This window comes from Harpia harpyja, chromosome 17 (genome assembly GCF_026419915.1).
Source record: "Harpia harpyja isolate bHarHar1 chromosome 17, bHarHar1 primary haplotype, whole genome shotgun sequence".
In the NCBI taxonomy this organism is placed as follows: domain Eukaryota; kingdom Metazoa; phylum Chordata; class Aves; order Accipitriformes; family Accipitridae; genus Harpia; species Harpia harpyja.
The window spans coordinates 6,934,720-6,961,054 of record NC_068956.1 but is presented as its reverse complement, the minus strand read 5'-3'; the positions used below and the strand labels follow the sequence as shown (position 1 = coordinate 6,961,054).

The 26,335-nt window shown below is 40.7% G+C and overlaps 1 protein-coding gene across 18 annotated transcripts in view; it reads right to left on the bottom strand.

The window, feature by feature from the left end:
* DLG2 (discs large MAGUK scaffold protein 2) overlaps positions 1-26,335 on the bottom strand; it is a 1,027,713-nt gene that overhangs the window by 856,430 nt on the left and 144,948 nt on the right. For 11 of the 18 annotated variants that reach the window (XM_052812305.1, XM_052812308.1, XM_052812306.1 and 8 more), the window contains one exon: positions 7,911-7,985. The exons of 3 other annotated variants lie outside the window; for them this stretch is intronic. In XM_052812305.1, coding sequence (XP_052668265.1) covers positions 7,911-7,985 — 75 coding nt within the window. Of the gene's footprint in view, positions 1-7,910; positions 7,986-19,722; positions 20,192-26,335 lie in introns of those variants that run through there. 4 more of the 18 variants (XM_052812322.1, XM_052812328.1, XM_052812327.1 and 1 more) reach the window with 4 other exon arrangements.

Sequence of the window (26,335 nt, the reverse complement as noted above, 5' to 3'; positions counted from 1 at the left end):
TACCAACAGGGTCGAAGGAAGGTCCCCCAAGCACTTCACAGGAGACATTCAGAACTTTTCAGGAATAAATCTTTGGAGAACACATTCACTAAGACAGCTATTCACAGCCATTTATGTGATAGAGAGAGACCTTTTGGTTTCTATAGCCCTGTAAGTGTAAATGACATTATACAGTATGTATGTACTGAATGAATAACAGGACTTGCAATCTAAAAGTACAAATGAAAATGCCACTAAAACGTATGGTCTATTATGGTTAAATAGATTTTTTTTCAAGGTATTAAGGAAAAAGGTGGTTGGTATAATACAAGGTTATGTGAGATGCTGTAATACCTCTATGTCTTGGGCAGTGCCTGGATCCAATCCTGTGTTCATTTGCATTTTGCCTGGAAGTCAGTGGCAGCTCCACCTATCTGTAAAAGGATAGCTATAATAAACTGCTTTTTGGGGTAGCCTAGAAGGCAAATCTCGTAGCTGAGTCTCTGATGTAGGTCACCACTTCGCCACAGACTTGTGCAACACTGAGAAGATCCCCTGGCGTGGGATACATCTTCGGATCAGACGCCTGTATCAGAGCTGGTTGTCTAGGTCTCCTTTATCATTAATCAAGAGAAACACACCCTTCAATAGCCCAATTCATACTTTAAAGACCAGTCTAAAGGTGAGCTGCACCTCAAAAGTGTTTATAGCTCTCCAAAGACATAAACCTGGATAGATGAATTTCACTTTCAGCACCTCTATCAAATACTGCCGAACAAGGCAAAGTTCCTACCCTTTGTCTTCCACAACTGCTTCAGCCACAAGTTTCTTCTATAGATTTTTAGTGCCAGGCACAATGAAGCTCCTTGCTAACATGTAGTTTCCAGATATCATCGTGGCATGAGTTACTGAACCATGAGTCACAAGTCCTACTCTTCCACTTGAGCCCCGCTTCACCTGTTGGTTATGTACACATACACTTTTTTAATTTATATGATGAACATGTTTGATTTCCTAAAAAAATTAAATCACTGCCTCTACTTATGCTGCAGCACATCTAAGAGAAAAATAATGAAAACAATTTAGCTCACCTTACTGGGGACTAGAAATACTTCTAAGCAGTCATATTAATCATATTTGCGGGTTACTGCAGGGTGTAAACAAAGAGTGGAGTTAACTTTGCTCTTGTGTATATCACCATAAACTCAGAATGTTTGAATTGCTTGCATTTGACCTTAGCATGGAATTTCCCACGTCAGGAAAGCATGGCTTTTGGGTAGCAACATCCTGGGGATATAACCCTCAAGCTACGTATATGTTATCAGAAAGACTATACTCCAATAGTGCTTTTTCTCTGGGAATAATAAATAATAAATACTGCAGAATTTGGATCTGCACACAGTTTTTAAACTTCAGTGACACTGTCAAAATGTTGCCTGGCTAAATCAGCACTTAAAACAGAATTTTAAAATAGTGTCCAGAAGAGTATTAAGTTTTGTTTAAATTTTTTTTTGCTCATAAACCTAATGAGTTGCAATGATTTTAAGTAGTTAAATCTATAATTGTTTTTCTATAAAAGTTTACCTTTAAGTAATTGTTGTCGTAAAGATCAATACCAGGTTTCAGCTTAAAGAAAATTTCTATAACCAGGTTAGAAATATTTTGTTCTAATTTATGCACTGCTACACTTCTGTGACTGGGACTGCTGTAGAAACATCCTGGCGCCTTCCATAAAACAAATAAAGCAATAAAGACAGCAAATGTCCTCTACATAATATATGCTTAATGAGATTACTCATTGTAAATTACTCATGCAAAATGTTTCCTGATGATGATGTCAAGCAGCTATGTGGGTCAATCTGCAAATAATAGTTTTGTACAGCTTAATGTTCATCATAGTATTTTTTTAAAATGAATTATCACCTTACCTTAAAGGTTTCTGAGCTTGTTTTCAAACTGTGAAAACCCTTCCCTGGTTTCACTGGGATCACATGAACCGAAATGGGAGGAAGGACGAGGTATGTCATAAATTAAGTATATATATTTCATTGTCAGGGGGCTATTACCATTTTAAAAAACCCTTCTCTCCCCTTTCTTCCCTACTCTTTGGTGAAGTAGAGGAGTAAATGGCTTCTTTTGCCCTATTTCTCTCAAAATTTGCTCCCGAACCCTTCTGTTAACACATACTCTGCTAGTGTCTGCCTCTATCTACCCAAGCATGAAGCATTTGCTGCCCTGCTGGGATGTGCTGCGGTTTGCTGCTAATCCAACACTACCTTAGTCTAGCTGGAACTTTCCCCACTGAATCCATAAATCAGATTACAGGAGAGATGTCACGACTCTTCAGCACCTCGAGCTACAGCCAACAACAATAGGAACAGCATGTTTTTCCCCAGGGAAAGCTGGGGAGGGGTGGTGGAAACGAGAAGGACGCATCGGAGGGCTATCCAAGGGGAAGAGGGATTCAAGTGGCTATTTCAAAAAGCAGCTTCGTAGCTGGCAATTGGTGACGGACTCAGCAGTGCCGGGTACAGACAGGCTTTTTAAACAGTAAAGAGGTGGATGGTAAACTGCCTTGAGCACTGGGCAAGGAGGGCTACAGAAAACCTTGGAATAAAGAAGATCTGCAGGAATATAGTGACCCAGCAGAAACATGCATGGCATTACTTTAATACCTCCTTTAAAATAAAGCTGAGTTTTAGCACTCAAAATTTTCCATTTCCATTTCCAGCACCGAGGTGAAAGATAGAAGAACAGAGCATTGTATTAATAGCACAGTTTTCAAATATTTCACGTTAGCCACAAAAAACATTCCCCACCACCCGGATTGTCTGTGGAATTTATTAGCTGAGAGGGTTTTAATAGAAAAAGACTTAAATCTGAGAGAGAGAGAGAGAGACCCTGCAAAAGGTACTTTCTGGAGTGCAGAGCTGTTTGTTTATTTTATAGAGCACATCTACCCAGGAGAGGAAGGGACATCGTTACGAGGCACAACGCAAAGTCCTAGGAGAGAGCCGAGTCTAGCCAAGCAGAGCCATTTATTTGCTTTGTGTTTAAAGAGAGCAAGATTCATTTCAGAAACGATTCTTCCAGACTCATAGCCTTAAAATAAAGCAGAATATGCATGTTTCAGTATGTTTCTGCTTGGCTCCATTGTACAATATTGTGTCAGAACATTCTTTACATAGAGCACAACCACCAGAACTAACACACAGGCATTTTCCAAAAGTATGAATTTCTTTAAAATAACTCCTGTGAAGCGAGTCTGAATACAAAACTTTGATTAGTTTGAACAGGAATGTTTACAGGATAACTCCCAGATCAGGCTAAATTCAGACATTGTGCAGGGCATGAGTGCATTCCTGTCCCTCCAGTGTTCCAAATAAACTGGGAAAAGAGAAAGCCAGAGTAACTTTATCCTCCATGCACTGATCTATCCCACCTAAATAGAGCAATAACATCCTGCATATGTATGCAGGTTCAAAAAGGAGTGACCTTTGCTCTCCTTGTGTTACGGTTACAGGTAAACCGAGGGGCAGAAAGACTGAGGGCTCAGCTGCCAAGCAGGCTGGCAGCCAAAACTTGCGCTAAATTTCCACAGAATGTAGCACCAATGTAAAGCTGCAGCCCGCGAGCTACCGCAGCATGCACGGCTGCTGCATTTCCCCTGTGAGGACCCTTGTTCAGGTGCCCCTACCCTTAAAGTCACTGTCTCCTTCTTCACATGGAGCGGACAGCTGATGCTGAATGAGGCTCTGCTTAGGGCATGCGCCAAATCTATTGCCTTTTGTGCCCACGCACCCTTTACCACTCTCTCCTGCTGCTTCTCCGTGGCAGATGACTCCCCAAAAGGGAATCTTTCGGTGGAAGGGGACTAGGACAGTGGGCCAAGGAGCTCTGCCGAGACTGCAGCAGGGAAAAGCAGAGGGATCCTACTAATGCTGCAGGGTGAGATAAGGTGAATGTTTGTGCTGAATGCCAAATATGAGAAAAGCTCTCAACAGGGCCAGAAGAAAAGACAACCCCAAATGTTTTTGCAAAACAGGTGCATCCTGTGATACTTCATTATCTTTGCATAATGGATCTAGCCAGCAAGCAACCCCAGCGATAGGAAGGTTTAGTATGCTAAAGAGCAGCGCAGTGAACTCCTTTTGGAGTATTTTATAATCAAACACTACAAATCCTTCGGAAGACATGACTAAAAGTGCAAGTGCAGACAAAGCCACCCTTAGGTAATTCCCTTGATTAAAACTCTCAGACTTGAAATGAATCTAATTAAGGACATTGCGAAGGCACAGAAAGGCAGTGTTCACTTATGCCCTCTTTTGCAGATGGTGAGTTGCCAAACAGAATCGAGAATCTTAATTGCAAGAATCATCAGCAAATTCAAAAAGGATGGTAAATTAGGGACTGCAAAAGTCAGACTGTTACATAACAGCAATGCTGCCAGATCTCCGGGTTCTTGCATTAGATAGGAAAGGAGCTCCCAAGAGACGACACAGTGCTTTTTATAAAAAAATGCTGAAAAAGGAGAGAAAAACCTAGCCCAGACTTATGCCATCCTGAGTGACATAGGCAGCAAAATTGATGAAAGAGGATACCCTTTCTACCAGTTTGGTTCTCCTTCATTATTTGACACTGTTCCCTATACCACTGTTGAGAGGCATCCGTACAGACACTATGGTCATATAATGGAGTTGTCACAACTGGCCAGATCTCTGGTTTTTTTCTTTTCTGATCTTTCAAGCCTTTCATAGCAGGTATTATGCTTTGATGCATCACTGGAAATTTTCATTTCATTAATCAGCTTTCTATCAAAATGTTGACATTTCACAGATATTCTTCTCTGATAAAATCAAGGCAGTTAAAAAATACTTTTGAAATCACATGGCAAAAAACATTGACCAACTAGAAGTTCATTTCTGTCTGATTTAATTTTCCCCAACTGTCTGCATTAGTCTCCCAAGAAAAGAAATCTACTGAAGTATGGTAAGAAATGCTTATAAATATCTGATACAGATAAGCTAGACAGAAAAATCTGTTTGGCTGCACAGAAAATGGTTTCATAAAAAAGAAGCAGGAGGTACTTGGGAATTACAACATATTTGTGGGGTAGTGTGCTGAGCTCCTTCACTCCATTCAACTTTTATAATCAAGCAAAATATAGATGGAAGCAAGCTCCAAGTACGCAATTAAGTCAAGGACCACATGTTGTACTCTACAATCAAAAAAAAAAAAAAAAAAAGCAACTAAGTGAATGATTGAACTGTATTCTAATAGTAGTTGGGTTTTTTTCATAGACTCATAGAATGGTTTGAGTTGGAAAAGGCCTTTAAAGATCATCTAGTCCAACCCCTCTCTGCCATGCCAGGGACATTTTTCACTAGACCAGGTTTCTCAAAGCCCCATCTAACCTGACTTTGAACACTTCCAGGGATGGGGCAACCACAACCTCTCTGGGAAACCTGTTCCAGTGTTTCACCACCCTCATCGTAAAAAATTTCTTCCTCATGTCCAATCTAAACCTACCCTCTTTCAGTTTAAAACTATTACCCCTTGTCCTATCACAACAGGCCCTACTAAAAAGTTTGTCACCATCTTTCTTATAAGCCCCCTTTAAGTACTGGAAGGCTGCTATAAGGTTTCCCCAGAGCCTTCTCTTCTCCAGGCTGAACAACCCCAACTCTCTCAGCCTGTCCTCATAGGGGAGGTGTTCCAGCCCTCTGATCATCTTTGTGTCCCTCCTCTGGACCTGTTCCAACAGGTCCCTGTCTCTCCTGTGCTGAGGACCCCAGAGCTGGACGCAGAACTGCAGGGGGGGTCTCACCAGAGCGGAGCAGAGGGGCAGAATCCCCTCCCTCGACCTGCTGGTCACGCTTCTTCTGATGCAGCCCAGGGTACGGTTGGCTTTCTGGGCTGCAAGTGCACATTGCCGGGTCACATCCAATTTTTTATCCACCAGTATCCCCAAGTCCTTCTCAGGGCTGTTCTCAATCCCTTCATCCCCTAGTCTGTACTAATACTGGTGATTCTCTTGACCCACGCGCAGGACCTTGCACTTGGCCTTGCTGAACTTCATGACATTCGCACGGGCGCACTACTCAAACCTGTGAAGGTCCTTCTGGATGGCATCCCTTCCCTCTGGTGTATCAACCACACCACTCAGCTTGGTGTCATCTGCAAATTTGCTGAGAGTGCGGTCGATCCCACTGTCCGTGTTATCAATTAAGATATTAACTAGTATTGGTCCCAGAACCAGTTTCCACTCTAACAGTTTAAAAATAACACTTCTTGGAATTATTCTGATCTTACACCATTTCTAGTGCTAACAAAGACAACAAAGCTCAATCCTCAGTTTTTCATTTTTTGTGGCAATATAGAAATTTGCAAGACAGCAGGTCTATAGATACTACCTATGCATGCACACATATCTGGTGTAACAAGAGACAAACACTCAGGCTACATGCTTTTATTTTTGATGGTTTAAGAAACAAATATCCTAAAAAATACCCAAACCATTTAAAGCCACTGTGTGAAAAGTCAGGTTTTGGTGTTAGTGGAGATCAAGTGCAACTGCTCCTGACTTACTACAAACGCCCAGTACATTTCCATTTCTCAAAGCACCACACTACCATACTTCTGCTCATGCTGCAACCCTCTCAATATAAACCAAATCAAGACCACATCACAAAGTCAATCCAAAGCCTTTGAGAATGGAAACTAATAATTATGAAGAGTTACTAATTAGTTACTGGGCTAGAACCTCACCTGGTAAAAAACTGTTTAGCTCAACTCTTCTATCAATACTTTTAAGTGGGTCTATTTTAGTACAGATCAACAATGATATAATTAATTTTAATATATTGTAAGGACAACCAAAACCATAGGGTTTACAATCACTTGCAAGATTAGCGAGAGACTGAGGGAGAGCGAAAACTTGAATTTGTTTTACATTCATCTACTCATAAAAGGTGACAAGTTGATAGCTGTGGACCAACATCATGCTGTGGTCCAGAGCCAAAGAAAATGTCAACTAAATCCTGCCAACTCCTCAGCTGAGATAAATCATCATAGCTCTATTAGTCAGCCCTCTAACTTCCAGCATCCAAGGATTTGGCTCTATCTACAATGTATGTTCAGGCAAGATATAAATCAATGCAGTGTCAACTTGACCACAGTTTCTTTTTTTCTCTTCAAATATTACTGTGTCTTTGATAGTTAAAAGCAAATCTCACTGAAGTCATCTAATTGGCAGGAGGAGGAAAACACTTACAAAGGTCATTTCCTATAAACCCAGCAGACTAAAGTTCACTCACTGCCCATCATCCCAAAAGTTGTCGTTACCTACACTGGGCAAATTTTCCCACTTATTAGTCCGTAAAGCACTTGGAATCGTCAGTCTTTCTTTCTTCCATAAGAATGTGGAAAAGAAAAGATGCGTCTCCCCTTCCTCGTGTCACCACCTGGGACTGGGGACAGCCTGGTGCTTTAAACGTCAGCCGTTTCTGGCAGACCCTGCAGCAGCTTTTGAATGAATTCCCACAAACTGTGCCCGTGACCAGGCAAAACTAGCAGGCTCCCAGTCATCACACTCAGCTGGAGTCCAGAGTTATAGCAATCAACAGCAACTCCACGCTCCTCTGAGCTGGACACCACCACCAACCACACCAATGCTTGCCACTGATCCCCATTGCTCCATGTGGAATGAATTAAACTCCCAAAGAGCCTGAATTTCTGGAGAAGCCCTGCTAAGCCACTATCCAACATTTCAACAGCTCAGGCTTCCCAAGGAGTTTGGTCTGGCCTCAGGACTCGTTTCTGTTCTTTCTCAAATGCACTGAGTATGGAAATTTTACCCGACAGGGCTGCTCCAAACACAGAGACTTACCATTCAGTCTCTCAAATCTTTGTATTAAAAGGCTCAAACTTACGGTAGAGTGCTGAATGGGTATCCAGGCAGGTGTTTCGACTGAGCATTTGTGGGATGGGCATCTGCCATGGCTCTGCTGCAAATAAGTGAAAATGGCATTATACACAACACAGTATGTGCTGCAATCGCTAGGCACAATGGACTCCATTCCAGATGGAGCATCTAGGAGTTTGCTAGTATGCATTACACCTCACAAAGTCATTTTCCACTGTCATGTAGGGATAATAATCTGCAGTTCGCAGGACCAAAAAGGTCTCAACAGTTATCCATTAATTTTGCTTTGAAGTTCTCAGTTATGTGGGTGAACATATCCTTCATCCACTCTGAACCCCAAGCATGTGCCATCTAGCTTTCCTCCACCCTGGAGCATTCAGAGAACAACAGCAGAGCTTTAGGCAGAGATTGGCTCTTTTCCCCCCCATTTCATGACAGGCTGCATTTTTCCATTATGTCCTCTTTGAACCAGTGATAGGTGCAGCCTGAAGCACCCCAGGGCTATTTTCCAGGAGGAGTAAGCCTCTCCCAAATGTTCAGGGTGTTTCTTTGCTGAGCAGAACGCTCTGCTTACTCCCCAGATTGGCCCCTGGAGGACACGGAGCAAGTACCCAAGAGTCCTGCAGTTCCCTGAAACTTTGCAGAACCAAAAGAGTGAGGGGTTAATTTAAAGTCTAATGTTCCACATGGCAGTGCAAGATGCAACCATCAGGCCTTCAGGCTGATCTTCCTGTAATTTCCCTTGCATTTGCAGTGATTCAATTACATTTTAGTAAAGGTTTGGAGCCCATCAGAATGAATTGCACAGCAGATTGGGTCAGAGTCCCTGAAGGAAAGTTCAGGATAAATTCTGGTGTCTGCCACCATTACTCTCAGCATTTCACATAAGAGTCAAACTATTATTTAGCTCCTTGAATTGGAGGACTCTTGTAATCATGTGTGTTCCTGAAGCTGAAAATAATGTGAAAAAAAAAGCTTCCTTCCTTTTACTTTCATTTGAGCCAGATATATTGCAAGCAACTACATTACACCTTTCTTTTCCCCATGCTGAGAGCAAAGGTGAGCAACTTCTGCAAACACTAATGATTAGGCTTCACATGATTTTCAATTTTGAGTCTGATTTAAGAACGTTAACTAACAAAGTACTATTTGTGCTTTGCTCTTTATTTCCAAAAAGTAAACATTTGTAAAGCATTGCAATACTAAATACTTTTACAAGTAAAAAGAAGAGGAAATACTATGCATATCAGTTTCAGTTTCATATTCCCCAAACCTTGAAAACTAGTTATCTTTTATATTTTCACTTAGACAACTTTAAGGAATAATCAGAAAGACAGCTAGCAAGCAAGAAGCATTGTACCTTTAACTGAAAGTTTAGAAAGTCTTGCTTAAAAGGATTTGAAAAAGTCACTGTTATCACTGCAGCAATATCCTGCGGGTGTGCGTTATCTCCTGTAAGGAAGGGCTAAACACAACAGCAAACTATGTAATCCTATCAAAATAATAAAACTATACATGAATTTTGATCAAAAGACTGCATGAAATATTGGTAATTATTTTTTCCTTTCTTTAACAATTGTATGTCTTCAGTCTTTAATCCAAGGCAAGATAAAGGCAAGAAAATTGATAATTTGCTTTGGACAGGAAACATTTTTCTGATTGAAAAGCCTGATCTTACAAACTCAGGTAACCATGCATAACGTTTGTCACGAGACTCCTCAAAAAGACTCCTCACATTATCCACAAAATAAAAGCTCCAGATCTCATAGCAGGAGGTGCTAATACTCTGCAAGTATTCTTGACTTTGAGATTATACAAAAATTGTCCCAAGGCCCAGAATCACAAGACACACGCTGCATATTCAAAGACCAGAAAGACAGAGGTAACTGGGAGTTGCCTGTAGACACCATTTCTCCAGAGATCCCAACTTCTCAGCACAAGGGCTGGCTGTAGGGTGACCTGCGGAGTTTGGCCTTTCACAGCTGGGTATTTGAATTACTGGGCTGATAACATGATAGTGCACTGGTATTGTCTGAGAAATACGTGTAGTTCAAGGGCTAGGACTGAACACTTTTCTCCTACAGCTTTTTAGGGATTTGGGGTTGGATTTTTTTTTTTATTACAGCTGATTTGTTATTTGAATGATTACTACTTTTTGTATTGTTCTGTAAAAAACAACGCTTTTCATACCTTTTATATCTTACACCCTCACTTAGTTGAAACAGTTCTAAGAAACAAGGTTGTATATCAGCTGTTGTTAATGCTTTTCTTCATAAAAGTGCTCTTTTTTTTTTTTAATCAGCCAAAAGGTCCAACATGTCACATCTAGAGACACCAACTAAAAAAAAATTACCCAAAAGGTCAACACTACATAAAGTATTCTGCAAGCATAGGCAATACAAGTAAGCATAGGAATAAATATGTTGGGAATTCTTTGCAGACTGTAGAAGGAATTAATTCCATTTGATTATTATTGTTAACATTTTCCCCAGCCTAGGAGTTTGGTGAGCTTAAGGACTACAGACCCTGGTCCACCACTACACTGGAAAGTTAAAAATCTGAAAAGTGATGAAAATCGATCATTTGAAATCATCTTTCTTCAGACAGCCTTCAAAGGAGGACAGAATTACCTGTAGTTTTCATGTTTACTAATATTTGTATGCAAAAAGAATATATCTTGCCTTGCTGTTTGGAAGAATATGTTCCAATAAAAGAGTTTTCCATCTGAAACGGAAACAGAGAGGCTGTTTCTCCATAGCTTATGAATGAGTGATTTCCACAGTCTTGTTTTACTCCCTTTCTTTGAGGATACCCAGCCTCCTGCACTAAGCTTCACCCTTGAGACAGCTCCAATGGAGTGATAGACACAGCTATCCAGGCGTAGGCTTTATCACAGCTTCATGCAATCAGAGCCTTCAAAATATGCAGTAAGATCTTCAGCTTGTGTAGTTTTTGTATAAAGAGACCTTGGGACACAAAAAAATAATTCCATTCTCATTGCTGAATTCAGCATCAGTCACAGCTTGCTTTCTGGGTTGATGCTTTAAATCCTTGATAAATTGCATAGCAATAATACGGTCAGGAAGCAATGAAGCAATGACCAAAGTCAGATAGAGACGCTAACCGCCTAGTCAGTTGGAGACAGTGCAATTCCTTCTCTGGAGGCACTGTTACATGTAATTCCAAAACCAATAGGTTTATCAAGCATCCAGAAATGCAGACCCCATAGGTAACCAGGAGACAGAAAAGCATCAACTTCAGAAGACAAAACCAAGGCTGCAAGCCCTTCAGAGTCTGTGCACAACATCTACCTTCCTAGCATGCAACCTTTAAGCAAGCTGTTTTCCTACATGCTTTTCTCAGTCAGGTGTTGAAATAAATGACTACTATTGGCACTGGTTAGAAACATCAGTATAATGTATCTTGCAGATACATTAATGTAATGCAGAGTAGTAGCATCGGTGCCCACTGCAATATTGCAGTGGGAAATATTGCGTAATGAATATTGAATTGGAAGGTGAGAGCTTTGCGGCACAGCACAAGAGAGGTTTTCAGGTGACAGAGAAGCAGTTGCACATCAGCAAGCTCTGGGTAAGATTTCAAGGAAAAATTCCTCTTTTTTGTTGTGTGATCAACCATAGTGACTGCTAAGCATGTTTGGAGGGCTTTAAGAGCAAGTACGTATAGTTTATTGCCACTTCCTCATAGGCAGGGAAAGGTTATTTTTATATATATATATATATATATATATATATCTCATCAATACCAAATTTGGATGGCCAAATATTGCCTAATGTGACTGTGGCTGGAGACACATTTGGAGGCAGATCTTAACTCTGCAGGAAGACATAACAAAATCCAGAGAAGATATTTAGGAATATTTTATCTGCTAAAGGTTCAGGGCTCACTGAACTGCAGCATTCCTTAAGATGTGACTTAATATTCTTTCTCAGAGAAGATACTGGTGATCAGAGTCAAAAGTAGTCACAGGTGAGATTCTGTTTGTAGCCACTAGAATGGCCAAGAATATGACTTCCAAATTATATACAATTCCTTGAGTGAGGTCTCCAGTAGCAAAAGAGTTGGCCAAAGTCAAACCCAGTGGAACATACTTAGCTACTGCTACACATCCTTGCAATTATTTTCTCTGATGCAGATGATTCTCTGGAGAAATGAAAATTGTAGATGTCAACTAGAGGTCTCAGACTGGGTAAAATATAATCATATACCAGGCCATACCCCTGACCTAATGATTCACTCATAAATAACCATCCCCTTCTCCTTGACTGCACACATCCTCTCATTTTTCAGAAGTCTTGCCTCAGGTGAAGGGAGGTAGAAGGAAATTTGCATGGTAGTAGCAAACAGATTAAAACACAAAAGAAATGCATGTTTACATTGAGGATGCATGCCAAGAGACACATCTTTTCTGCTTTTAGTGGCCTATTGGACTTTGCAAAGAATCCATTCGGTCAGCTCCAGCTATGTGAAATGCATAAAAATGCAGCTCACCTTGGCACTAGGAAATTATCTTCCCACCTCCATGCAGGTCCTCCAAATATTAGAGAAGGGACCTGCTAAGGATGTGTAGCTCTGCTACCGTTAAGCAGCACTATCGTTAATTGAGCCAGGATCGGGCTCTCTTGTTTTCTTTTGCTTGTTCAGTATCTTCCACCTTTCATTCCATCTGCAGCTCTCCACTGCTGTGCAGCAGTATTAAGCCCTAACCGTATCTGCCTGAGCAGTTAATTCAACTTTTTCTTTTCTCAGTTTACAGAACTGTTCATAGATTTACGAAACAAATGACCCTTCTCCTTTCATAGTTAAAACCAATCTCAATAAAGACATCTCCCTAAGATCAGCAAATTATAATCTAATGAAATCTATTGAAAATTTCAGTTGCACTAAACAAGGTCAATGCTCACAAGAAACGAAATGTCACTCAGAAATGGAGATCAAAGAAATTCCCTTCTATTCCTGCTGCTGCCATAGAGACCAAGGGAGGGGGAAGAAGAGATTTAACAGACTTAATTCTTCCTGAAATTTATAATTAACTACAAGGGAAAAGGGACAATTACCATATTTCTAAAGAATAAAGGAGAAAAAAGTTGAGCTTTTGACAAGTTATAATTACAAGACATTACATATGCAATGCACATTGGTTTGTTCTGTGTAATTTTCTTGAGACTCCCCCCAAAAAATGATTTTTTTTTTCTAGAAAAGACAACACGTGTCTCATCAGTTTACATTCATAATGTTTGAAATCCAAAAGCTAGAGGCTTACAATAATTGTTCCAAATTTTAACATTGGTAAATAAAGATTTGAAATAAATACTCAGATACACTCCCCATCTGTCAGACATCTATGAGTATGTTCTCCAGCTAAGATAAATGGTAATCAATGAAAAGGATCTTCCTGCTCTTCTAAGACTGCACAGTTTAGCCAGCAGCCAACCCGTAGTCATCAAAGCTGTCCTCAAGTACCACTTCAGAATAGAGTTTACTAAATTACACGTAAATTGCATGGATTCAGCACTATTACACTTTTAGGGTCTGGCAGGAAAACACCACAGTTTGAAGTGCTCATCAGCACCTAATAATGACTATAGAAAAAGATTTTGATTTTAGCTAAATGTGAGTCTCTGGAGGGAAATCATTATGTTTCCTTTGTTTTGAGTTTGTTATAGCTAGGAAATTCAGCACAAAAAACTTAGCTACCCAGTTTATGATTTCAAACTGCAATGATTCAAAGCCTGAAGTCTTGCAAAGAAAAAAACAACAAATGTTGCCCAGATCTATTTAGCACTATTAACAATATGCAGGCACAAAGAAATGTGGTTATTTTTTTGTTTCATATCCAGCTAAATTTAAATCAGATTCTCATGTCGTGTAGCTCTCTACAGCTCTGCTGGTTTTGGTAAGATTATACCAGTCTACCACACCTGAGGCACTGGTTCAACTTCAGTATTTATACCCAGCTTTATAATTTCCTAATTTTGGGACTGACTCTACAGCCTCTCAGACACATACAGCTGGTCTTGTAGGAAGTCCCACAAAATAAATTGAACTTTATTCTCAAAGTATATAACTTTTTAAAACTATATTGATTTTTTTCAGATTAACGCAATATAATTGGGGGGGGGAAACAGGTCTATTTTCTTCAGTAAGGCCTATTACAAAAGCACTTCAGCATAATTAAATATTCTAAGTATTATCTATTTATACTGGCATCAGACCACCATAATCAATAATCAAGCTTAACCTCATAGTGGATTCACCTCTGCAAAGTAAGACCAACAGCTGGCATATAGCGTGTGGACCTACACTCCACCTCCAGCAGAAGACATGATCTGATCTGATTGACCATCCTGCCCTTTCGAGGGCATCTTGGGACTCATTTTGCCACTGCTCTGAATTAGAGAGGCTGGAACAGTGAGGTCACTCCAGTGGTACCACTTCCACATTTTTCCATTCTTCAGCCAAGTTCTAAAACCGCCCTTTAAATCAACTGGGTTGGCGCTGGGAGTCAACTGTGTTGGCTAAACGCTGAAGGAGTGTTTCCCTCTCACTTGGGGAAGCCATAGCATCCTACTGGGATGCAAGACCTGCCCCTACTTTCCCCCAAGCACAGCACACTATCAACAGGGATTTATAATGATATGCTTAATACAGACTGGTAGTTTCAAAGTCAACTAGCCAAGACACAGCAACTCGTCACTCAGATTCACAGCGGTGCTATTGAGGAGAATAAGCTCTGAATTTTGCCTTGTCTTCCACGTTGGGACTATGGGGAAAAGAAGGCTAATGCTGACAAAAAGCCAAGGTGCAAATTTTACAGCTCTTCTCTGCTTTACTGTTAACTTCATGCCGCAAAGTGGGGTGATGCGTGTGTGCAGTGGGAGAGACCTACAGAAGAGTCATACCATACCCAGGGTCTAAGCCAGATGTTGGTCCTGTACTTGACTGCAGTGGCTTCTTATTTTCCGCAGCCATTGCATGTAGCGAGACTTCTGCTCACACATCTGTCAGATTTTTGCCTTAAGTGCATACATTGGTGCCTCCTGTTCCAAATATATTGCCGGATGAGCAGAAGAAAACAGGACAGACAGATGTTGCTGGCTCCTGGCAACCCTGCCAGTCAGAATTGTACACATTCAACCTTGGTATGGGTTAACAACATAAACAAGCACATCACCCTGCTTCCCAGCACCATTACAAAACAGTTTTCCTTCCATCCTTATCTCATTCTTTTAAATACTTGAACTAAATCCTTAGAAAAGGTGCTGGATGGACAGCCATGAAAGGAGAGATATTGTTAATTTACCAAACTGGACTAACACAGAATTTTAAAAAAAAATAAAAAACTGAAAACAAAACCCCAAATTTCTTCACTAGTGGAATGAACTGAGTCTTTCATTAACTCTGGAAAAAAACAAACAAACAAACAAAAAAAAAAACCAAACCCAACCAAACATGCAAAATCATTTTTTCCATTCACATGAATAATCACATTTTCATTTAATTGTCTGGTTCCACAGATGTCAGTGACACTTGAATTAAACATGGAACCTCTGTAGTGAGTGATCTGGCTTAAGCCACTACAGAGTTAAGTGGAAGCTGGCAACAAGAATCTCTAAGGAGTAATTGTTGCAGAATTCTCAACATTTTGATGACAGAAATTTATTTTTGTAGCTAACAAAACCAACAAGTTCAAGCTGGGCATTTTCCCTGTGTCTGAAGGTGGCCAGTTCTCTGGTTTACAAGCTGGAGGACACAGCTCTGGATCACAGGAATCCTACTGCTGCCAGTGCTCAGTGCTGCAAACTTGGGAGTCAGGCAACAAATAGCAAGTGGGTTAGGTTTTGTGAATAAATCGGGATTACTTTATTTGGTGTCTAGTCTTTGTGTACATCTTTGCAAGATCTCAAAACACAGAAGCTTTCAGGTGATAAAATCTGGGATTTTAAGCAAACCTCAAAATACAACTCCCAAACAAAACAAGAGGTGACACCAGTGGCAACCAATACTGACAGTTCTTAGGGCCATTACTAATGTTAAAGATAATAAAACATTAGACTAGGTTGCCCAGGAAGTTTTAAAATCTCTATCCTAGGAGAAGGACTTCAGCTAGCCCTGCTTGTGACAGAGGATGGCCACTTGCGGTATTATTCAATTCTCTTTTTTTTGGTGCTGTGATTGTCAGCTGCAAGTAGCAAAAAGCCTGAATCTGACACCTTGAAATCATGAGATTTAAAAAAGAAAATTACATTTTGATTTCCCTTCATTGGCCTTCTGGGTTTTAAACCTTTAGAGCTTCCACCTCTAAGCTCTCCTTTGTAGCAACAAGGGCCAGAAAGCTTTTGGTATTTTTTTCTAGGGAAAGCTGGTCATCTTTTCTAAGCTACCTGACACCAAGAACTGGGGGTTTCAGTGAAGCAGCCCCTCTTATAGTGAGTCTTGTCGGGCAACACAGAGCCAGCTATTTTCTTTTTCACCAGCAGCAGCTACTGTTGTATTCATAATTCTGTGAAAGGCAGAAAGATGGAAGGAGAGCCGATAGCTAGGGGAGAGGACAGCACGTTGCCTCTGACTGTTGGGAGGCACGGTGGGAATGTTCGTCCTTTTCAAAAACTCCCAGTGCTCCCGCTGGGATGGAGTCTTGACCTAAGCTTTTATTTATACCGAACTCTTCCTAATGATAAAATAATGCCACAAATTAATGTGCTTTATGCAACAGTAAAAGAAAGAAGCTATGCTGGGAATATGATCAATTAAAATAAACTAGGAGACCATAAGAAGTCCTCCTTGACTGATTCAGCATTTCCTAAGTCCTGGGTTCAGAAACACATGGAAACATGAAGGAAATAAAAAAGGAGAGGAAAAATTTGTACAAATTAATATCTTAAATCTATCTTAAACATATCTTGCATTTTGGCTGAAAAAATAGTGTCAGTAGGATTTAAGATTTGGCAAGGAACATCAGAAATCAATTTTATTAGATGGCATCTGTCACCATATTGAGTTCAAAGCAGGATCTTTAGATCCATTGTACATAACCTACAAGGGCATATTCACTCCACCACGACACTTATGCCATTTTCTATAGACTGGAAACACTGAAAATTCCAGACTAAATTTAATGACCAAGTGTTTAAAATGTCAACTTTTTAAACAGTGTTCAACTTTTGCAGTTTAAATAGCATTCATCTTTTACTCCCTTTTTATTATTTATAAAATGTGAAGTATAAAATTGATGTATTTACTCCCTCTTGACATTAAGGTCCACTTTTCCAAGAATGAGAATGGCAATTATTTGCACAAATCAGACAGATATTTAAATAAGGACAATTAACAGATCTGAGGCCAAAAATTACAATACTGTTGCTCTGTAGAATTCATAGTTATTGAAATGAATTTTTAAAAAATCTCAGATATTCTGAAAAAGGTCTGCTCTTACTATATTTGTGAAAATTGGCATAAACAGATGCCATAAAAATGTTGTAGGTTTAAAGGAAGTAGAGTTACTCAAATGCACAACAAAGCAAGTAAGAGCAGATTATGGATCAGTACAATCTAATGTCACTGGTGCAGCTATTTAAATATGGCACCAAACAAGATGAGGAAATCAACTGTAATTTATTTGGCTTCAAGCCCTTGCAATATGAAAGTGTTCTGAAACTAGATTTTTGCTATTATTCAGCTCAGTTACATATGTTAATATGGTGTTCCCACATGCATCCAAATAGCAGGTCACCTACAATCCACAATCCTATCTCATTCCAACATCAAAGTTGGCAGCAAAGACTGAATATCTGCAGTTGAATATACGAGGCTCATACGCTTGACTTTCAGATCATTTCAGCCATTTAGCAGCGGATTCAAGAGACAGAAAATCTGGGAGGAAAAATATGGTGTGTAGATGGAGTCGGGAGCCCTGCTCAGAGCAGCAGCAGTAGTGAGATGATGGTAAGTCTACATCTGTTATTGCCCAAAAAGCCCTGGGAAAATGTTCAGTGGAAACTTTCATCACCAATTCATAAAAGAAATAAAGTGGTGTCTCTTGACATATTAAAAAAAGGCACTGGGCCACCTTCTTCTCCCAATTATACCATCTTAAAAGTAGACTGATGACCCTGTCCCAAATCCAGTTATTACACACCTCCTTGCCAAACTCTCAAGGCCAAGGATGGTTGCAATTGCAGGTCCCCGCTGCACCACCAGACACTCAGAAGTAGGGCTAATTGTAGCTTTTTTTCAACCTTCCTGGTTATTTTCAATTGGAAAGCAACCTCTGGGAGTGTAAATTGAATGATCCTGCATCCAAGCTTTCTTCAGCGGTGCTGCACCACTGCTGCTGAGCGTTTTTCACTGGAATTGCGTCAACGGGCACCCGCGGGTGCCTCCGCTCTGCTCCGGGGCAGGTTGAGGATGTAGTCTCAGATCCAGCATGGCTTGTGGGAGCCAGAAGGACCTGGAAAGAACAGGAGGTGAATGAGGCCACAGAAGGAGCACGCTCCTTCTGTGGCCTCATTCACCTCCTGTTCTTTCCCCATATGGTTTTCTCCACCGGCAAGAGGGGAATGACAGCTCGCATCTGTTTCCGCGGCTCCACCGTGCTCCCTGCTCTCTGCGGCGGCCACCCACCACCCCTCGCTGCTGCCCATGGGTGCCCGGGGTGCCTCCTCCTGCCCTTCTCTCTGTGACGGATGGTGGTCCCCATTTTGCATGGCCATTACACAAAAAATGACAGCAATGATGATGACAGTGCTAACCATTGGCTTGCCTTATCATTTACGCAGCCTTCAGGTGTTCTGGCTACCCCAGTCATTTTGCAAGTCCTATGGAAATGGTGGAATTCATCAAAAATAAACCAGAACAGGGAGCAACTATGCTGCACCTCAATGTCTGGACTTCCCCTGGTAACTACTCCTTATAAATATTATCACTATGTGCAAATGCAGTTACAAACATGTGGTGAGCTGCCTGTCCTGTAGTAACAGAAAGGGAGTTCCCTGATAATCTCCCTGTCATTTAATATTAAGTTAGTTTGCTAAGTTTGAGGACATCTCAAAGAATCTTTCAGCTTATCCCTACTCTAGAGATTTAAGACAGGAGTTGTCCTTAACTTGGGAAGTGTCCTTAACCCCAAAGTCCTTAGCCTGCCACTGTTGTTGTGGATAAAAAAATTGTTTACATGCACGTTTGGAGAGAATTATTTAGAAGGACCATTCCCAAACAGTCAGGTTAGATCTAACGTCTGTATAAGAGTGCTGAATTGGGGTCAAGGCGTTTTTATTTTTCAGGCCTAGAGATGCAAAGTAAGCTATGTTTTTCCCCCAAAAAGCCACAATAAGCCACAAGAAACTTGCATCTCTCCAATCAGAAACATCATGACTATCTAAACTACATCTGATTGGCCTCTTTAAAATCCTAGGACCCATATAATGCCCCCCCCTTTTTTTTTATTCTTTAGTTTACAGAATAAACTAATACGCTGAGAAAATATGTGTATTATACCATGTATTCTGAAAGTGCTCTAGTAGCTAGAGATATTAATAGACACAAGCATAGGCTGAGATAAAATATGAAATCATTTTCCTTTTGCTAGTAAAAATAAGTAAATTACATATCATTTAGGAAGTGATATAGAAACAAACTGCATAATCTACAGAAAAAGAGAACAAAATGCTCATTGAAGCAAAGCTTATTTATCACTTTATCTTGCAACCTGACACAGTACATGCTCAATCTATTTAATTACAGGAACAGAAAAACAGCAGAGAAATATGTACACATAACAGCAATGTTTCCAGTCCTACCTTGGTTGTGACAATGCACAGACAATCCATTCTGTAAATCTCCACAGGAGTGTATGTAAATCATAAAAACAAATCAGCAAGGGTGAGGAAAGGCTTTTGAACAGCATGAACAGAACCGGAGGCTTGAATCTGCACAGCCTGCTTTTCCAAGTGGGGCCCTCATAAGAAACTCGAGTCCTCCTCCACAATGCTAAAGGCAGTCATGATGCTCACAGGGATCAGAAAACCCACTAGAAATCGTCTCAAGCAAAACTTCCAGGTGGCTTATCAGGCTTGATTGCTGCATTGTTCAATCTGTGATCAAAATATTCTGTTGAATGGTATGCAGCCTTCTAAATGGGAAGATGAGAACCACAACAAGCACAAAAGAGCAAAAGCATCACATTTCAGCCCTGGCTCTGGTTTCACAATTCTGATCTGCTGTTTCAGTATACCCATAAGATTTCCTTTGCCAAGTCTCTCTCTCTCTCTCTCTCAATCTCTCTCCCTCTCGCTCTCTCCTTCCCTGTCTTTTTTTTTCTCCCCCCTCTCGCTCACTCTCTCCCTCCTCTTTCCTACTAACTCCAAGCAAGCACAACACACACAACTATCGGGCCCATCTATCAAAGTGCTGTCACTTCTCTGCCAAAACAACTGCTTTGGGTTGTAAGGGTTTTTATTAAGAGCATGATTCCTACAAACGCATATTGCTTGAAGTGCATGATTGAAACATTAAGGTGTGTGCGAGAGCTCATGCGTCACATCTACAGTCGCTCAGAATTACTAGGTCAGATTCGGATTCGGGAAGTGAATATAAATAACAGCTGGATAAGGCGAACTTTCAGAAAGTATAACAGAAAATAATCAGTCGGGAAAAAAGCGGGGATTGCTTATTTACGCATGCACGCAGGTTTGTGAAGCACAACAGCAATATAATTATAGTTTACCATCCACGGAAAAAAACCCCCACGTTATATACATTATTCAAAGCTACAGAAGGGCACCTTTTTTCTTCCCCACTTATGAAAAATACATCAAAGTTTTAGTTAGAAGAAAGCACCCCGAACAACAGAGCTTAAAACCTCCTTAAGTTCTCTCCCAAACTTTTTCTGCATCTTTGACAGATCCGCAGACTTAATCAATTTATCTCATGTTCTGTATGCTTTACCTAGAGTTTTACAGACTGTTTAGCCCCCAAAGCCCTACCTTTCGTGCAGTGATGCTGGTGCAGAGCTTGCCTTTCAGATGTCTTACATGAATCATTCTGAGTTAGAAAGCTCGCTGTCAGCTCTTAAAGTCTTCCCTCTCTTACAGATAGAGGAAGAGAGAGAGAGAGAAGAAAGAGGGAGGGAGAGAGAAAGAGACACAGAAGGGGAAAGATATGTAAAATGAAAGCTCTGGCCAAAGAGAGAGGAAAATCAATGCTCCTATTCACTGGAAAAAAAAAAATACAGCCAACTGGACTGTTGACAGCAACAAGAGGAAACGTCTAGACACCCATACATTACAATTTACCTTTTCAACACACTGGACAGCACAATTCCCCCTGGGTGCTTTGCTGAGGATCTCTCATTCTCACTCAGAGCTAAAATATGTTTTCAATAAAATAAGCCTTTCCAAGAAAATAAAAGGATATTTAAGAGTCATCTCTCTTCCATAAATTACTCAGGTTATAACCCTAATATTCTTGTGATTGCTAAAGCAGCAAGAGGCTCAGTAAATGACACACATTATTTTGCCAAAATGAGGTCACTGCTACCAAAGTTACAAAATCCATAGTGAATCAGATATGTGGTCAGAGAGCAACCAATCCTCCCCCAACTATTAAAGTTTTGGTGGGTATAACATCTTAAAAAGAAAGTCTCCAGAGCACTTACGACTGTGTCTAAAACTTTAACTCACTCTGAGCAACCACATGTGCACAAAACAAACTTGATTTGTGTTTACAGCCTGCACTGGAACCTCCAAGTTTTGTCCCTGCTGAGGTTTAGTCCAGTAGCCAAACAGGCAGACAAGTTTATTAAACTATGGATTATATGAAACAGAGAACTTTCAAACATCCTTGAAGTAAGAACCAATTAACCATCTCCTTAAGAACAAATTAACCCATTAAGATGGTCTAACCCAAGCCACGCTTGTGCTCTAGGCATGATAGGGTAAAAGGGAACTCAGTCAACTCTAAAATCAGGAGATATTTTAACACTTAGATGTAAAGCATCCAACAGTTTGTTCTCTTCCAATTCCTAGATTCAAGCTGATCTAGTAAGGTGTGAAATATTTCCATACATATAATTACCTAATGACTTGGCTGTAAAATTTCATATCGTACTCAAAACTGGCATATGGGGATATATTTTGAAATTGGTCTCTAAGTGCATGATCTGTAAATGCTTCTACTTGCAAGTAACTCTACTCCTGTGAGCTGGTCCCAGTGAATTCATGACCCTATTTACAGTTTATACGAAAAACAGAGGGTTTGAACCCTTTGAGGCTGTTTATGTGAACAATGTGACTCGTGTGTGCGCCTGGGAAAATCAAGCTCCATCAAGTACCTAAAAGCTTCCTCCTGCACTCCTCCAATTTCTGAGTGTCACCTCCTTCCATAAAATGCAACAATAAGCATTTAAGAGGCAGATTTGCCCGTGTGCTACCCAAGCTTAGTGCATCGTTGAGCGGCACGGTCCCTGAAATATTGCCACCTACTTTTTACCTTCAGAATCTCCTGTAGCCCCAGAGAGAAGAGACCCATGCTTTTGGGAACACAGACCCCAGCTCCATCCTTCCATGGGCTCCTTTTGGTGGCCAGAGCTCCTGGTCATAGCTTCTAACACACATCTACTGATGACTCAACAAAGTCAGGGCTGCGCTATGGGAAGAGATGACTGTCAATGGGTCTCCAGTGTTTCTCCCAGGGATGCAGTTCCTCCTTTTTATTAACTACCCATCCCAAACCCCCAAAAGAGACTGAGCTGCTTCATTTTCTTCCTCCAACTAGATAGTTTCTCCAATCATTTTTTTTCTCCCCAAGTATAAGATTTTCAGAGCCTTGGCACTGCTTTACCCTTCATTAGCAACATCTCCTTCTGCTCTAATTTCTGCAGGTCATACTGCTGCTTAGTTCTATTTTTTTCCTCTGCTCTTCCAGCCTTCGTGTTATCTGTACATATGATCATGATTGAAATCTACTATAGAAAGACTTGACCCAAAAAACAAACAAATTGAGAAGCAGCCATCTGGGGTGAAAAGAGATGGTTTATAGTTGCTCGTAGTTGATTTAGATGGTCAAAAATAACCTCTGTGATGAGCTCTGACTCTTGGGAAGCCTTAATACAGGCAGAATAACAACTATTTCCCACCGTGATACCAGTGGTTCTGCAGACCACCATTTGAAAACCACTTACCCAGGTGACTACTTCCTTCTCCTCTAATTTTACCAAGGTGTGTATTTTTAAGTCATACAAAAACAAACAATATGAGGTGAGCGGGTGAAATGTGATGGATTGTATAACGCAGTAGTTAAGACTGGACAATTTAATGCTCCTTTCTGGCATTAAAATCTTCACTGTATCCAGGTACTTCCACTTGGATAACCAAACCATAAGGTTTAATTAGGTGGTTATATTTAGAACCAGAGCCTGTAACATCCAGCTGAACTGAATATTTGTAAAAGCAAGCTTCTGTAAAACCTAAAACCAATAGGAAGGATTCTCGGGTTTTTTTAAGTCTTTCATGACACACCTTTTTAAACGTCTCTTAAATTCTTTTGAAACCCAAATATTATAGAGCAAAAACTGTAAAGAGAAACTGATTCTTTAAAAAAAGCAAAACCGGCTTCATTATTATCTCTGATTCAAACAGTAGAAATTAAGAAAAACAAAAGTACTAGGTCTCCAAGTTTTGGAGTAGACACTAAGAAAGGAGACATCTACCAGACTGCTAACACAGCATTAGTAATGTCAGCATGTTGCAAAATTCAGCCAGTGACTATTTAGAGCTCTATGCACCTACACAGAAAACACATCAACACACACAAACTCTTACAAATGTGGAGAAAGATTTATTTACTCCTAATGTATCTTAAATTGTGTACAATAGAGTACCTGTTGATGGTATTAAATTGCCGGTCTCTTACATGGGATTATATTCTCTTTCTTCTTCTCAGGTCCTATATTGCACCCAAACAAGCTACAAATAAATACTTTCCTGATTACGTCTCTTCCAAGAGGGCAATTGATGTAGTCATTAACTTACGTCTTTATGGTCAGAGCTCATTTATACCACTTGAGCCCAGTTCCAGCTAGGTTGCTGTGTATCACAATTGGTTAGTTAGTAGGTTAACACCAGCATACAAGTTATCTGAGTAATTATATGCTAGAAGGGAAAATCTCATGAGACAGCCTCTTTATTAGGACTGGTTTGTGCTACACACACACACACAAAAAAAAAAAAAGAGAAACTACTAATCTTGCAGATCCTGGATATGTAGTTAGGAGCTATATTACAGATGAAATGTCAGAATAAATCCTGCTTCAGCCAGGAAGAGAAGTTAATACAAATTTCAGAAGGAGTGAAGTTCTGTATACCTTAGTCACTAAGAATTTTAATGCAGTTCCCAGGCTGAACCAGAAGCCCAGGAGTGCTGGTGTTAATTTAAAGATGAACGAATTAGCAATTCTGCCCCTCCTGACTGCAGCAGCCCTAACAGCAGCAGCTCTGCAACTGGCCTCAGGCCCGTGAGAGTCTCAGGCAGAAGCTATAGCAGGAATCATTCCCTTCTCCCGTGCATGGCAAATTTCATTGCTATTTAGCACAATCAATGTTGGAGTCCTGACCAATTTCTCTGGCTGGTAGCTTCCTCAACGAAAAGAAAAAGACAATTTTCTTTTCTGTAGGGAAGCACAGACCTTGCCACTCTGAGCCCTGCAGGTAGATGGTAAAATGGGCACAGGGAGACGTGAAGACTGGACAGGCAGCTCCACTCCTTCATCACGAGGACTCCGCACCCAAGCAGCCACGAGGACCCCAGGCTCAACAGCCACAGAAAAAAAGGTTGTTTTCTGCTTCACTGCTGTGGAGGGGATTCCTTCTCTTCCTGCCCCAAGTACATGCCCAGCTTACCACCCTTTTATTCAGTACGTGGGAGCTCACGCCACTTTAGCCAAGCACTTCCCCAGGACTCAAAAGCAAGAAAAAAAGTGATTTTTGGTTTATTTAATAGACAACGTGCACTTCTCTGGCCCTATTTGCTGAGGGCCTTATTGTAATACCTGGCCCTTGGCCGCTGCACCCTGTGGTGTGTAAAGTCATTTGCCTCCAAGGGTGCTCAGCGAGACAGGAGGGTGGTTGCTTCCCTTCCTCTCCAGAAGTCAATGTAATCAAAGGATAAGCGACAACAGAAAGGACCTGAGATCTTCATTCCAACCTGCTGCTCAAAGTAGGTTCAGCAGTGAGGTCTGATCAGGTTATTCAGGCCGTTATCCAGCCTGGTCTTGAAAATCTCCAAAGATGGAGACAGTGCAACCTCTCTAGTAGTCTCATTCCCACAAACTCACCATCTTAGGGGTCTACGAGAAGACAGTGAGGCAAGGTGGGAACAGAGTATGGCTTGCAGGGTTGTAGGAAATGCACATTCATAATCACAGGGTGTGGAGCAGAAGATGGGGAAAGGTCCTTGAGCCAACCTACAGCTCTGAAGGGCCTTGGATAAGCTAGCCTTTTGAAAGCTCTGCAACCTTCATTAATTTAAAACTTATGCCTAATGTTTTATGTATCTATTATTTCCCATATAAAGCCATAATTGTTTTCTCTTGCTTCCCACAAATCCCTTATTCAGAACAAGACAGAAGTGCTTCAGTTACAAATGCTCCACTGGCTTTATGTGGGCTGGGATGCTCTGCAATAGAAACGCACAGTATCAAGGACAATATGTCCTGAAGTGGCTCTCAGCTCTCAAGATCCACAGTGAAAGAAGAGTTCATTTTAATTCTTGAGCATTCTGCCTGGGGAAATAAATCTAACAACCAATTGATCATCAGCAACTGAAAAGCTCTGGTGCATATGTTTAAACATGTAGCCAGCCCTAAATAGCTGTGTCACTGTCATAGCAGCGTGCCCTGACACTCAAGCACAGTCACTTGAAGAAGAAATCAGACAAAATGACTCTTTCAAATGAAGTGACACACTAAACCACAAGTTCCAGGAAATGAAAACAAAACATCTGCTCTCTGCCATCCCATGGTACTGGGAACTGAATAAAAAACCACTCACAGCTCTTAATGTCTTAGAGTTTGGCAATGGAATTGCCAATTTTTGGAGTTTACTTTCATGTACGCTGTGCTGGAGAGCTACAAACAGCATGAAAATGTTGTACATAGAATTGCGGATGGAGAAACATTGAGTCCAGGAGTTTGCAGTATCATGACTCTAAGTAGGGAAGATGGTGCACTGTTCAGTTGGGCATTCATACTGGAAAAGACATTGTGAAATTGGGCTGAGATCCACTACATCCCATGATTTCTACAACATCCTCATGGACACAATATATTTAGGGTATATATCAAGCTTTTGGTAACTCCTTGTTTTGGGGAAATAATTTCTTCCATAAATATAGAGATAAATGTCAATGAGTATACAT